The following is a 14,971-nucleotide window of genomic DNA, read 5'->3' on the forward strand; positions in this document are numbered from 1 at the left end:
CATAGCTTTAACGTTGTTTTTTTTTGTCTCTCTCTCTTTTTTAATGGTCTATGCGGTGAATTTTTGATATTAGCTACCTTGTGTGTGTAACGTTTTTATAAGTACTCGTACTCGTACTCGTAATATCTTATGCATAGCGTCACATTTGCCTAATGTACTACCATCTAATTGAATCGCAAGTTTAGACTTGTCTCTCTCTCTCTTGTATAAAAACAACAAACTACTCAACAAAACTCCAACTACTCAACTCAACAGCAACTCAATCAATTAAAAGCAGCAACCAATTAAAGCACGGCATCAAAAAAACCAAAAAAAAATTAATTACTTTAAACATACATATCTCATAAATATTCTATTCCTTGACTGAGAGCAGTTTTTGGCATCGTTTAATACCATTTATTTACACACACATATATATATTTATGTACGAATATATCTAAATATTTTTGTTGTTTCTTGGACTAATTTGGTTAAAGGGAACTGCGTATTTTATATATTGTGTACCACTAGGCGTATAATGAATTTGATATTGATACGTATTTTTTTTATGTTTTTTTCTGTTTTTCGTTTTTTCTTGATGCGTCTGCTGCTGATGCTGCTGCTGTCGCGCATGTTTCCTCTCTATATTCTTATTATTTACAAACTATATTATACACAAATGTTTCCTTTGTTCATTACTGTGGCTGCTGTTCTCTAAATAACTACATTAAACTAGCGTACGAATGATGATAACCAAATTACAAATTATACACTATCAAAAAGCAAACAAACTATCAAAATACCAAAAACTAATTAGCTAGGTGCATGAGTGTCTGTTCTGTCGAAATGAATAATGAATCGAAAAGCAATCGAGCAAGAAATGTTTTAATGTACTTTAGTTGTCGCAGGACAAATGGAATGTGTATTACACCTAATTGTATGGTTGGTTATCCTTGCTAGCGTTTTTTCTACTTATCATTTTACTTATATGCATATGCATTACCTAACAATCAGCTAAATCAGCTCGTCATCAACAACTATAGGGAAAACTATATGGAACATACAGACAAAGATGATAGTCAGGTAGATCAGTTTGTGACTAGTGATTAGGCTGTTTAGGTATGTTTGGGATTCGTGCTAGGGAATGGGATATGGTACGACTTTGTTACGTTTTCAGTTACGCCTTAAGTTTCAGCCATTTTATACCCAATGCACCCGGTACAAAACTTCAACAACAACAACTACAATAACAGGCCGATGGGAAGCGGCAAAGTTTTGGCATAAATTCAAATATTGTTTTTCGGTAATTGGTAAGCCAAAGCTTTGCCCTTTCAACCTGCGAGCCTGCTCATAGCGTCCCAAACTCCCCAAAAACCCACACACAAGTGCGTTAAAAAATAAATCAAACTATGCAACGTAAATTAAAATAAATAACAATTTTTGAATTTTGCTTTTAAGTGCCAGCAAATGGCAGCCGAATCAGATTGATTAACTGTATCCAATTGGCCAAAAATCCATCTGTCTCGACTGTCATTCCAAATCACAATTGAAAGTCGTAAGTTGAACCATTATTAATGTATTCATTTCACTTTATTCCTCTTCTCAACACAAACAGCGTATACTATGATCATCCCTTCTTAGCAGCCGCCGCTGATCCAAATCTACGCTTCCAGGTAAGTTGAACAGAAAAATCTCCCTGAATTCCCCGATCGAGTTAGATTTAGAATTATTTATAGAATTTGCTAAGCTATTGTTAGTCCACATAGTTTAAAGCTGGCTGGCTAGCTAAACTAAAACTCTAACATTGAACATTGAAACAAAGAAAGATTAAGCAATATATATAAAAATATATATATGTTATATATAAATTTTACAGGCAGCCGCCAAACCGGTCACTGAAGTTCCAGCCGCACAGCCAGCCGCCATATTAAATGTAATGAAACTTATTCAAATTAATACGCTATTCGTACCAAACAATACCGAATTAAGAACGCTATTTAAACTACTCGTACTTGTATTTATTGAACATATTATCTCGTACATTTACTACATACATTTTATATTATTTATACTTTTACATTTTGACATTTTGATGGTAGCCTGTGAAAAGACACCAATTGATCGATTGATAATTTACACACATTTTTGACATGGTTTTTCTTTTCGAGCAGATTTTGTTTCTTTTGCATTTCAATGAACTAACGACGCGTTTCTTTTGATTGAGATGTGTAACACAGACAACTATAAAACACCCACACTGTTTTATGTATCTACAAACACACACAGACACACACACTCACACGCAATGAGAAACACTTCTCTATCAATTTATTATTACTTACGTTACTCACTTTTGATTTCCTTTGGTATCTGGTCGTGCAAATGCGTCTGTAAAATTTTGGTGATACACAAGCGTATAATACATACTGTATTTATTGTACTCGTACTCGTACTTACATAAATCATCACAAAACAATACAACAAATAAACAAACATTTGTTAATAGGCCAAGTGCTAAGTGTCATTTACTAATCACCGTACATCAATATAACTGCTTTTATGTATTTACATACTTGTATTTATGTATGTATTTATCCATTGTGATTGAAACACCCAAGTCAACTTGGACTTGAACTTGATTCTCAACTTACTCACATATGCAGCGATTACTTATTTGCATCCTTGATTCATTTGTTTTTTTGTTAACCAAATTTCTTTCTTCTTACAACAAACAAAAACTGTAACAAAAGTGCTTTGATGATCAGCAGCCAACAAAAAGGCGAATTGCATACTTTCAGGCTGCATGCCACTTTCTCTCTTTCAATGATGCTCTCTCTCTCTAGTTAATCTTAATTTGGAAAGAGAAAATAAAATTAGTTTTTACATTTCTCACGCTACTTTTCGTTTATTTCCTTCTCTTTTGCTTTTGCAATCAATCTCTAAATATATATTTGTTGGTCTATATTCTACATACAAATTAATAATCTTAAGTAGCATACTATAAATAAATATTCTTCAATGCTGTAAACATTTTTCGTAAATACTAAGAATGATTCTTCTTTTTGGTTACTTTTTTCACGACTGTTACAACAAAACGCAACAACAACCACCACAACTACAACTACAACAAACCAAAATCGAAATCTATATAAATCAAAAATTAAAAAAAAAAACGAATACAAAAATTATACCAAATATATATCGAAAAACTTACAGCGCCGCACTGTGACTACGCTAAACAGTACCCCACATACGATCAACCGCATTCCGGTACCACAGAATGTTTTGGTAAAAATAATCATTTTTAGCTAGCAACAAACTTTTGATAAATGCATTCAATAATCGTTCGTGTATTAGATCCGTTTGTTTGTTGTTGTGCCCCCATTATTTTTTGATTTTTTGATTTGTGCGTGTGTTTGTCACAATATACTCCACAATATATGTATTTACTCGTATATCTATCTATATCTACGCTCTATGTATTGCACCCGTTCATTTAAGTTACGATCTTAACCTTAGCTATTAATCGATATGGTATAAGTTCTTTACGATACCCCTGCACATTTGGCGCTTTTGTTTGTAGCATTTATTTAATACTCGTACTTATATATTACTGATTTATATCCAACGGATCTTTGGCATCTTGGGTTTTGTAGTTCAGATTCGCTGGTCACCGCCCTCAATTATACTTAAACCTAATAATATCACAAAACGAAAAGAAAAAAAAGAACACACTCTGATTTTAATTTGTTTGCACTCCTTTTACGTTACCTTTATTATTTGGTTCGGTTTAGGTTCTTAACTCTTTTTGCCATTTTGCTCTCTCTCTGTCTCTCTATCACCTGTCGCTAGTAGTGTCGTTGACGTTGCCGACGTTCGAACTTCGCCCCCTTTAACACACAATCTGCTTCACATTATTCCAGGCCACAGCTCCGCTGTTAAAGACACCCCTGTCTCAGGCCCAGCAGCAGGCATACGCCACAGCGGCCACCACTTACACGGCGGTCGCTGCCCGGTATGGCGCCGCCGCAGCTGCCGCCGCCCAACCAGCACTCGCTGGCTACGCCACCGTAGCGGGGTAAGTTTCCTTCACAGCATGCGATCTGACAGAGTGCCTGTTAACCTGTTGGATGTTGGTTGTTGGGTGACATGGTCATCCGATACTTCCTTCCATTTCCATCATTGTTCACGACATTCACAATTAACACACTGAATTCAGTCTAACCTTAACCTCCAACTATAATTCTAAATCTACTAAAAATGGTTCAAATGTATGGGCTCTATTGTTTATGATAATGTAGGTAGGTCGAGAACCCTGTTGCAAAGTCGAAGAAGGGCTCGATTAATATTTAAGTGCATTTATATAAAACATTTAGTTTAGAATTGTTTTAACATAAATTAGGAATTCATAATTTTAATTTTAAATTATTGAGTGTATATTATTTTGTATACTTATTATTTTGCATATTATTTTATTTGAAAAATTCTATATATTTTTGCGAGTTATAGATTATTGACTTTATATTATTTTGTATACAATTTTATTTGAAATCTTCATTTTTGCATTATGGGTTATTGCTGTTATATTATTTTTGGAACTTATTATTTTATTTGAAATCAATAAGTTTATCAAGTTTTTATGTATGATATGAATTGGTTTTCTTATTTAATTTAAACTTTTTTTTTATTTATTAACAAGCATATTTTCATTACTAATTATTCTTGATTTTATTTTCTTTGGTACCAAATTAACTCTTATAAACTTACTTATCAAGGAATTGTAACAACGAAGGCTAAAGAATTGAAACTAACAAACCACAAACTTTTTAAAATGCTAACAAAACTAAATCTTACTAATAATTAAAAGATGATGACGATAATTGTAAACAAATTTGAGATGAAGGCAATGGAGAAGATATAAGGATTTACGAACTAACACAATTAATTATCGCTAACAAAACTAAAACTTAAAAAAATTAGATGATGACTATAATTGTATATTTGAGATGAAGTCAATGAAGAAGATAAGAGGATTAACCAACTAACACAATTAATTAGCGCTAACATAACTAAAACTTGCTAATAATAATACATTATTATAATTATTACTTACTGTAATAATTGGAAGATGATGACAATAATTGTAAATCCATTTGAGACGAAGATAATGAAGAAGATATAAAGATTAAGGAACTAACACAATTAATTAAAAGCAAACCTAACACAGACTGGACTCACTCATCGCGATACTAAACACTTTCATGCCACTTCATTTAAATTGTAATTTTATATTCGACTAATCGAATGTCAACGAAATATTTCTAGATATGCGCGCGAATATGCGGAACCTTATCTAGGCCATGGAATTGGACCCGTGCCTGGCTATGGGGTAAGTGTGTCTCTTGAATGACAAGCAGTCACTGTTCGAAAATAAATTGTTTTTTGCGGAATTTAATATATTTTCTACTGTCTATTGTCTCTTTTGTGTCGTTTTCTCAACACACAGGCAACAATGTATCGCGGTGGACGATTCATGCCATATTAAAAAGCTACACAAGTCAGCCAAATAATGCACTTGGACTCCTCTCGAAAATGCTCAATGTATGAACAAAAATTAGACGTAAATACTCGTACTCCTCCTCTACAGTGCAGTAAGTAGCAGTTAACTCTAAACTGATAGATGCAGATACTCAATCCACACTGAACAGACGCTCAAAGATGAAACTAATACAAATTGAAATCCACACTCAATATGGAGAGTTGAAAATCAAAGCTAAAAGCAGCCACATCAAAAAACAAAAACTCGAAAAAAAACAAAAAAAAAAACAACATGCAAACTGTGGCAAATTAAGCAAAACAAAAAACAAATCAATGTCGTCCAAAAAAAGATAAAAAAAAAAGAAAAGAAAGAAGAGAAGAAAGCAAATGCAGTATAAACAAGATATTTAAATGGCAATTAGTTTGCAAAACGTGCTTCATGCGTAGATTTTTAACAAAAACAAAAGCTGAAATTTTTGTGCGGCAAATCAGAATTTATATATAAATATATATATATATATATAAAATATATACCCACGGGATATATGTATAATTATTATACCTATAGATATTGTATTTGTATATCAAAAATGAGCAATTTTTATGTATTTTCAAGCTGCATACTCAAAAAAAAAAGAAAAAGAAAAAGCAACAAAAACGAAAGAAACACTTTTTTGTTCAATAAGTTAGCTTTATATTTATGATTATTTCTGTTTCATGTAATTGTTACATTTAGCATTGTAGTTTGTAGTCAACCAAAAGCAACAAAAACAAATTCTACATTATTTTTCTATAATATACGCAAAAGCTATGGAAAAAAAGTTGCCAAAACAAACAACAAAAATACGATTATCCAAGTATATACAACATACATATATATTATATATATTCACTTTTGGAGCACAAACAGATTTTATCCACGAACATACTTTCCTTTTTACAATTTGACAACTCCAAAGAATACTCGTTTTATTACATGTACATTTTGCAAAAGATCCTTTTATCAACGAATTTATTTTTAATATTTAATGTTTTAATACATTTGCTTTTGCTTTCTAATTGTTCCTAGTATTTTATTTGGCAGCTAAAATGCAAAGTCAACTCAATAAAATTGCTCAACACGTAGCGCATAGGTACTCGTAAATGCAAAAGATCAACACGTAGACATATCCTTGGAATATACAATAATAATTACTTTAATGCGGCCCTAGCAGCTAGCTAAAGAATAATGAGAAAAATAAACTACAAATAATAATACATGATAGTTTTTAACTTCAAGCTTCCAGTGACAGAAAGAAAATCCTCAGAAAAGAAATCGTGAAAATTGTGTAGTAAGCATTAAATTTAAACATTAAAAAAAGTAACAAGTAAAAAAGTAAATTTTTAGCTCTTAACTCCGTAGCACTTTCTTTGTGTGTTGTGCAAAAAAAAACTAAACAAAAAAAATTACAAACAAAATGAGAAAAAAAAACTAAAATTTATAAATTATAAAACTTCACGTCGTTTCAGTGTTGTTCTTTTTTCGGCCTAGACCACGAAACTTCCCTACAAACAAGCTAAGAATTTATTTGACACACACTATAAAAGTCTATATAATGCACACAATTAACTTTAAACGTTGTGTATTTTGAAATGTTTGTTGGAGAAATGAGAAATGGATGTGAAAACTCTCTCTGCTCAAATAAATAATACGAAGTCTTTCTCTATTTCGATTCTTAGACAGCTACTGTCGTCAAATTTATACTAGTTGTTTAAAAACAAACCTACGCTAGAACAAACAAATACCTTTCATTAGTTATTGTGTGTGTGGTAATTGTGCAATCGTTCTTTAGGTGTTGCTTTCGAATATCTCCTTACAACTAGATTCATTAAAATACTCGAATACTCTAACATACACGTCACACATACGTTTATGCTCCATTCAAGAGCCAGAGTCCAAAGAGCTTCTACTTACAACAGTCACACACTGTCTCAGATTGTACATATTAATTATGACATTTCTTTAAAATAACAAACACGCACACACACACGATCTTATTCGCACACACACACACGAACAACAACAACAGAAACTTGAAGCAATTTATGTCATACTCAGTTTTGAAATGTTTTCACAATGTTTCTTTAAATATTATAAAAAGAAAAAATACTAAAAAAAAAAAAATTATATATATACAATGTTTTAAGCATAATTACGTTGACATTTTTCAAGCCAAAGTTTATATTTATAAAATGATTTTTAGTTAGATTTAGTTTTTATGCTGACAGACACACAAAATCAATGTACGAAAAGTGAAAGATTAACAAACAAAAAACAAAAAAAAAAAGAAGTATGAATAAATAAAATCAAACCCAACAATTGCCAAATTAAATGTAGCTTTCAAGTGAATTAAATAGACACGTAATTAAATTTAATAAATTTTTAAAATAGCAATGATATTAACAAAATAGACATACGAAAAGTATAGCATACTTTTTGGCCGCACACAGAACAAAATAACACTGAATTATAAAGAGAACAACACCTTTGGGTTTGATAAAGAAAACAAGGCAAGAAATAAACCAAGTAGTTATTAAAATAAACTTACAGATAATAGATACATATATAAAAATTTAATAAACTCAACTTCCACCGCAAATTTTTTAAAACAAAAACAAAATGATAACACAATTTTTGTCTTAAGCAAAAGGTATGATCCGAAAATCAACCTATAAATATGTAAAATGCAAATGCAATTGCAACTCAATCAAACACTGCAGCTATATATATATATAAATATACATACATACCTACTTATAAACGATAATATTTTAATTATTATTTAAAATTAGAATTTTTCTGTGCGCCCCCATCCCCTCCTTCCAATGTCCACCCCTCCTCATCTTCTCACCCAGTCAGCAGTCAAGCCATTTGAACACCCAGTACAAGAGCAAGAATAAGAACAAGATCAAGAATGAGAATGACGATGAAAATCTGTAAGCTATAAACTGTAATCTGTGTAGTCTAACCATAAGCCTACGCCGCTTTTGTTCACTTTCACATAGAGCGTACGCATAGGCGTTATATAAAGTATAAATATAAACTAAAAATATATATGTATGTATGTATACATATATATATATGAACATATATATATATTATATGAGAAAACTCTAATCTTTAATGATGTGCCAAATTGTAAGTTGTACCATTTGTTTTTATGAATGTGCAAAGCAAACAAATGCAAAATGCAAAACGCAAATTGAAATAAAATGTAATTGAAAATAAATGAAATACCTATATAAATTCAAAGAGAACAGAGAACAACAACAACAACAATGAACAATGAACAACAACAGCAGAAATGATGGATGAACCTATTTTGATTTTCGACATTTAGATGATAATGGAAAATATTTTTAAAATTTAGCATTGTGTATAGAGACGAGAGTTAGGAGTCGAGCGTCCCCCATCCAAGGCAGACGCTTCCTTACAAACAAAATTGATAATAGAACAGATGAGACGAATAGTATTATATTAGCGGACTCCCGCAACAATCACTCACACAAACAGAAACACACACACACACACAAACAGTACAGTTCCCCCAATGAGGGAAATGAAAAAATGCTCAATAATCGTAATCTTATTCCCCTTTATCACATTCATTTACACACACACACACACATACACAAACACAGAATGACACAGCAGAAATGGCTATAAACCAGAGACAAATTTCATTAAGCAAAAACTATATATTGGTTTATATCAATTTTCAATTTGTAAGGTTGTGACAAATTGTAAACAAAACATACAAAAAAAAAACAAAATGAAACAAAGAAAAACCAAAATGCAAAACAAAACAAAAAAAAAATGGGAAATCACTTGAAAAACGTGCAGAGAATGTAATAATGTATGCGAATGGCAAGTAAAATAGCAAAGTGAAACATAACACAAAAAAATATTTGAAATTCATACAAACGAAAAAAAGAAAAAATGCAATAAAAATAAATTTTAAAATATGAAATACAATTTGAAACCTGGCGTTTTTTATTTCTTTGTTATTTGCAAATGTTGATGGAGTACTAATGTCAATTGATCAACACTTTTGACTATTGACAGTTTACAGGTTAAGTGCTTGGGATTTGAAAGCGCACTACATGACGTATGAGTGATGTCATTAATTTCGACCGAAATGAGAAGTGCTGCTGCCGCTCTGTTTGATAAATATGCAAAGTTCCAGGAAACTTTTCGAAGTTTCAGCCTCACATTTCAAACGCACAACAATGGGCGATCAATCAACAATTTGCACCTTTTCTTCATTATGCCATTCCATGGCTATTAAAGTTGATGTGCGGTCATTACAAACATTTAACACCTCCTAAGTCCACAGAGTGCGCGACATGCAAACGCTATTACCCCGATTAAATCAAATGGGCCACGCAGCGAGTTTGCAAAAGGCCTCTAATTATACAAACTTTCACATTTGATTGAAGAGTCGCCAACACCCACACATACACACACAACACCCACAACACCCGCACACTCGCACACAAACTCAGTGGCTTACACAGATACACGCACGCACATCCGACATGTAGTTGGGGGGCTGTTTTTAAATGGGCCATGACAAACCAGTCGACCACAGGAAGTAAACGCCCCAAACCCGAAACGGGGCTTTCAATGCGGCAGTCCACTTGTGTTCAGTTTGAGGCATAGCAGAGCAGAGCAGAGCTCTTGCCGCAGTCTGTGCCACTGCCCCATTGGCGCTTTGTGGCTGCCGCTGCGGCCAACAGTGTGACATAATAAATTATGCTGCATAGCAATGATTAATTTGAGTTCTGCATGTGACATGACAGGCCGCGAGGTGTGGGCCACCCAATCAAATGCATACGGAATGAGTACTTGGAATTGGCTAACACAGACACAACACACACACACATCTACAATGGGGAGAGACACGCAAACAGGCTGTCGGTCCAGTTTCCAGTTTGGGCCAAAAAGAAATCAAAGTTTGCCCGTTGGATATTGGCTATTTGTGTGCGGAGTCTTCTCACATTTTCTCTTTCTATTAGTCTGTATGTGTGTGTGTGTGTGTGTGTATTTGAATGTCCCGCAGGGTCCAATGAATTATTACGTGCAATTATTTTCTAATTAATTATTTGACAGCGTTGCGAACGACACCATGCTGTGATAATTTCAGCATTGACTATGGAGCATATACCCCTAATGGCAACCATTAAATTGGCGGATGCTGCTGCTGCTCTCTGATTCTGATTCTGATTCTCGGCAATGGGCAATAGGGAATGCGGCCAAATGGGTTTCTCTCCTCCCTCCCTTTTCTCCTTCTTCTGCATCTTGTGCAGCAAAGTTAATATAAGAGCTACTTAAATATTAAGTATGTTGGCCGTAAATGAAGTAGGCCAATTTTCGAAATGGACAGCACCATAAGATCGAAGATAACAAACTAAACTAAGGATACATTTTCGCTTGAAAGCTTTAATCAATAACCGATGACAGTTTATTAATGACATGGATATATTACAAGTATGTGTTGAGATAAAAATCTCCCTCAGGTCGTTGCGAAATCGAGGTGTATTTATAGCTTTTCAGACCCGCGGGACTGGCAAATATATTGCCTTTTGTCTAAGAGAATCATTTATCAGTTTATTTTGGGATATCCTAAAAGTATGCTACATAAAATTTCCATGGCAGCAATTTATTATATTCGAACTGTGGGTGGAAGGAAGACTTTGAAGCCAGTTGGCTGCGAGTGCTTTGCATGCGAGCAATTAACGAAATGCCCAAAACATGGCAATATCCATCAGATAAAAGAGCTTTTACAGACTGTTTACAAACACCATAACATGCAGCTGAAGGCAGCAGCGCATTCAATGCGGGAAAATAGAGATTTTACCGAGCGGTTGCCGCGCACTTCGTACCAATTGCTAAACCGTTGCTAACCGCGGCACGAAAACTAATTACATTATTTCAAGTTGATGCAATCAGAGTGTGCGTATGCGTGTATGCCTCCTCTTCCCCCAAGAGCTGACCCCAAAGGTAATACACGGTTACGGTTCAATTGAAACTCTGAGCTGGGGGTAAAAAACCCGCACACATGCACACACACGCACACATAAACAAACTCGGACATGCCACAGCATTGTGGGACATGGCAGAGCATGCAAATCACTGCAAAAATGCAGCGGACAAACGAGCTACGGTTTTTGGTGGGGCGCTTGAGATTGCAGATTGGGGATTCGGAATTCGGGATTGGCGATTGGGGATTGGGGATTGGAGATCAGCAACAGCCACATACAACCAACGGAAGCTGGCAACGCGCCATTGTTGGCTGCTTTACGAGTGGTGGCAGTGCCACTCACAGTGCCTGCAAATGTGTGCTCTGATTGTGTGTGTTTGTTGGATTAATGCTGCCAGCTGCGTTACGCTTGAGCAGCAATAACAACATGCCCCATTGTGGCAACACAGACGATGAACCACCAATAATTCAGTGGCAAAGGTTGAGCATAAAAAACGCAACAGCTGCAGCACAAGGCTCGTCGCTATTTATTGTTCATGTGGTTCTTGTTGTTGTCGTTATTGGACATTTGTATTTGTCTGTTAATTGTCGCTGCGTCGGCAATAAAAATGCACGGCCTAAAAGCAAGCACCAACAGTTGGAGTTAAAGAAAGGATTTCAGCCTTTCAATTAAACACATTTGAATGCATCTTTAATTAGACCAAATGCCATCGATTAAAGACATTTCTGTGGCAACAGCAAATGGCCCAAATGTCTAATTAATCGAACATTGCTGCACACTCAAGTATAGAAGAAGCCTTCGCTTTGTGCTGTGTCTGCATTTTTTTGCACTTTGCCCTTTGCCCTTTCTAGTCGCCTCACCTCGTTTTCACTTTATTCGCCAATTTCCGCTTTGCGCTTTTTAATTAAAAAACATGAAATTTCGCTGTGAGCTCAGCTTGCATTTGCATGTTGGCTTTCTCTTCACTGTTTTGTGGGGCAAAGCAAAACGATCGGCTACCAAAACAACCGATGCAACCAAATTGTTCCGCTCAAGACCGCAAAATCCCCCTTTCGAGGCAATGTGTAAACGAAATTTCCATCAAAGCAACATTAGCCACACCACAAGCTCTGCATGCTTCATCTATAGTATACGTCCCAAATCTATGTGTGTGTGTTTGAGGGTGTCTGTCTGGTTGTGTCTATGTGCTTCCGTTTCTGTTTGTTTTGGCATTTGGCACCTTGACCACATTTCCACTTGTCTATAGTAACGTTGTTGCTGCCACTGCTGTTGCTGTTGCTGTTGCTGCTGCTGCTGCTGGGCAAATCGATGCCATCAGCATCTTAGCCACAAAATAAATGCCTCGCCTGCCTCAAATCTTGTTTGATTGTATAAATATTTAGTTGGCCCCTTGGACAATTGACAACAACATTACCCAAAGCATTTCCAATGCCAATTTTCCCACAATTGTTTTGTTTTGATTCAATTCACAAAATTTATTACCGCAAAAATAAATTCAGCAAAATTCTGTGGTTTTCATTTTGCAATTGCCTACAATGCAGACACAAATATATCATCAATTTTTTTTTAGTTTTATACAAAAATCAACAAAATAATCCAAACATTTCTGTTGACAAAATCTCTGTATAAAATATGGTAGAACCTATTGAATTTTGCATTTTGATATTTAATTTGCCCCATTTAAGCTTTCATTTCGAAATTTCAATTTCGAATCTACCCACAATTTGTAGGATTCTTTGGGTGCTCTTCTAAAATGGGTATTGGCATTGAGTCGAACGCCTAAGAGTATGTTTTGAAATGTTCCAAATGATTTATTCACAGTGAACATGATTGCAAGATTGTAGTATGACTTCCCCTGTTATGTTTCCGCTTTACAAAAACGAAAACGAACAAAAAAAAAAAATGCAATTCCTTGGCTTTATCCTTTATTGATTGAATACGTGATGGTTTATGCTTACCACAAGCATTTCTTCTCATCTGCTTCCACCATCTATTCTCAGTGGCCTTTGGCTTGACCCATTGCAATTGCCGCATCATTGCATGAGGGGAGGAGGAGAGGCAGCAAACTCCTTAGACAGCTCAACTGTCATTTGCCATGCATACGAGTACAACAATTCCCACTGGCTGCGCTAAGTGCCTGCTGCCTGCTGCTGCGTCACACACAGCTGCCACAGCTCTCTCTGACCTTAAAGGAATGTCATAACTCAAACCTCCCTCGATCTCAAACTGCAGCTGCTTCGGCTGTCTGTCTGCGGCATTATGCAACGCTGCCGTGCAGCAATTTTTCAAAAAAAATTCAATTGTATATACAATTCAATTTGTGTGATCAACAACGTCGACATTGACAGGCCCTCGGGGGGCGGACGCACATATCAGGCGTCAAAACTCTAACAGCGTTACAAAGCACTTTGATGTTGAGGAGAAGGAGAAGCGGAGACGTGGTGTGATTGAAGCTCTCAACGAGAAGTATGGCTTGCTTTTATACAGCTACTGCTGCTGTTGCTGCTGCTGTCAAGTAAATGGCCGAATAATTACGCTAATTACGCGAGCCAGTCATATTAATATAAGGATGCGACGGGCAGACAGCGAACACCACAACCTTAGTGCCAAGCACTGGCCACAACTCTGTGGCCATCAATCACTGAAACTGTGCGCTTGCTCGTTTCTAAATAAATCATAAAAAGCACAGCAACAACAACAGTAACAACAACAGCGAACACAAAAACAAAGCTCTAAGCGTTGTCCTGACTGCGGTCGCCAGGCGCTTAGCCAAAGATCCAGCTCAATGTGCAACTGTATGTGTGTGTGTGTGTGTGTGTGTGTAGTTGGGTGTCGGTGTTTGTGCCGATGTCTGTCTGTGTTGGTGGTTTTGTGGTTGCTGGCAGTGGTTGACGCTTTTAGAGCACACACACCTCAGCCCCTTTAGCCGCTGCCTCTTTTGCCGGAACTGGGCGTGGTCGCTGCGTGGGAAGTCCACTTGGCTGCGTATGACCGTTTCCAGGATATACGACGGGAGCGACTATATATATATATATGTTATACTATATATTGTATGCTACCTGTACCTGAACCCGACTTTGTGTTTGAGTTTCGCTTTTGTGTTTGTGTTTGTGTTTTTATGTGTGTTTCATTATAAGCTCAACGGCACTTAGCACACAATTTAAGCGGCTTTGGATTTAGCTGTTCTCGCTGTCACATCCACTCTCACTCTCACTCTCATTCACGTTGTGATTCTGATTCTCATGCTTACCAGCACACAACATTTTTTACTCCTGGTGAGCATTTAATAAAAGGCCTCTTTGAATGCGTTGCTTTTTGCACCGTTTTGCCATCATAACTGTCTAAATTATTCACTACCTTTTCTGGCAAGCTCCACTCGATTTGGCCATTTGCCCAATCCATTTCTATTGTCATTCCCTTTTGTTGGCTG

At 35.6% G+C, this 14,971-nt stretch overlaps 1 protein-coding gene and 1 long non-coding RNA gene across 2 annotated transcripts in view; one reads left to right on the forward strand and one right to left on the reverse strand.

Moving 5' to 3' along the window:
• The window catches only part of LOC117570178 (hormone receptor 4), an 83,713-nt gene extending 75,866 nt beyond the window's left edge, over positions 1 to 7,847 (forward strand). Inside the window, 6 exon segments of the mRNA XM_052005307.1 lie at positions 1,595 to 1,652; positions 1,856 to 1,912; positions 3,196 to 3,267; positions 3,903 to 4,057; positions 5,305 to 5,368; positions 5,486 to 7,847. Coding sequence (XP_051861267.1) covers positions 1,595 to 1,652; positions 1,856 to 1,912; positions 3,196 to 3,267; positions 3,903 to 4,057; positions 5,305 to 5,368; positions 5,486 to 5,524 — 445 coding nt within the window. The 3' untranslated portion in view covers positions 5,525 to 7,847.
• Positions 2,080 to 2,386, reverse strand: LOC127565671 (uncharacterized). The gene is made up of 2 exons (XR_007955001.1): positions 2,322 to 2,386; positions 2,080 to 2,220 (listed from the first exon to the last, which is right to left on the reverse strand). It is a non-coding gene; the product is annotated as an uncharacterized LOC127565671 (long non-coding RNA).
• Positions 7,848 to 14,971: the final 7,124 nt, after the last annotated feature.

The sequence above is a fragment of the Drosophila albomicans genome, chromosome 3 (assembly GCF_009650485.2).
Source record: "Drosophila albomicans strain 15112-1751.03 chromosome 3, ASM965048v2, whole genome shotgun sequence".
In the NCBI taxonomy this organism is placed as follows: domain Eukaryota; kingdom Metazoa; phylum Arthropoda; class Insecta; order Diptera; family Drosophilidae; genus Drosophila; species Drosophila albomicans.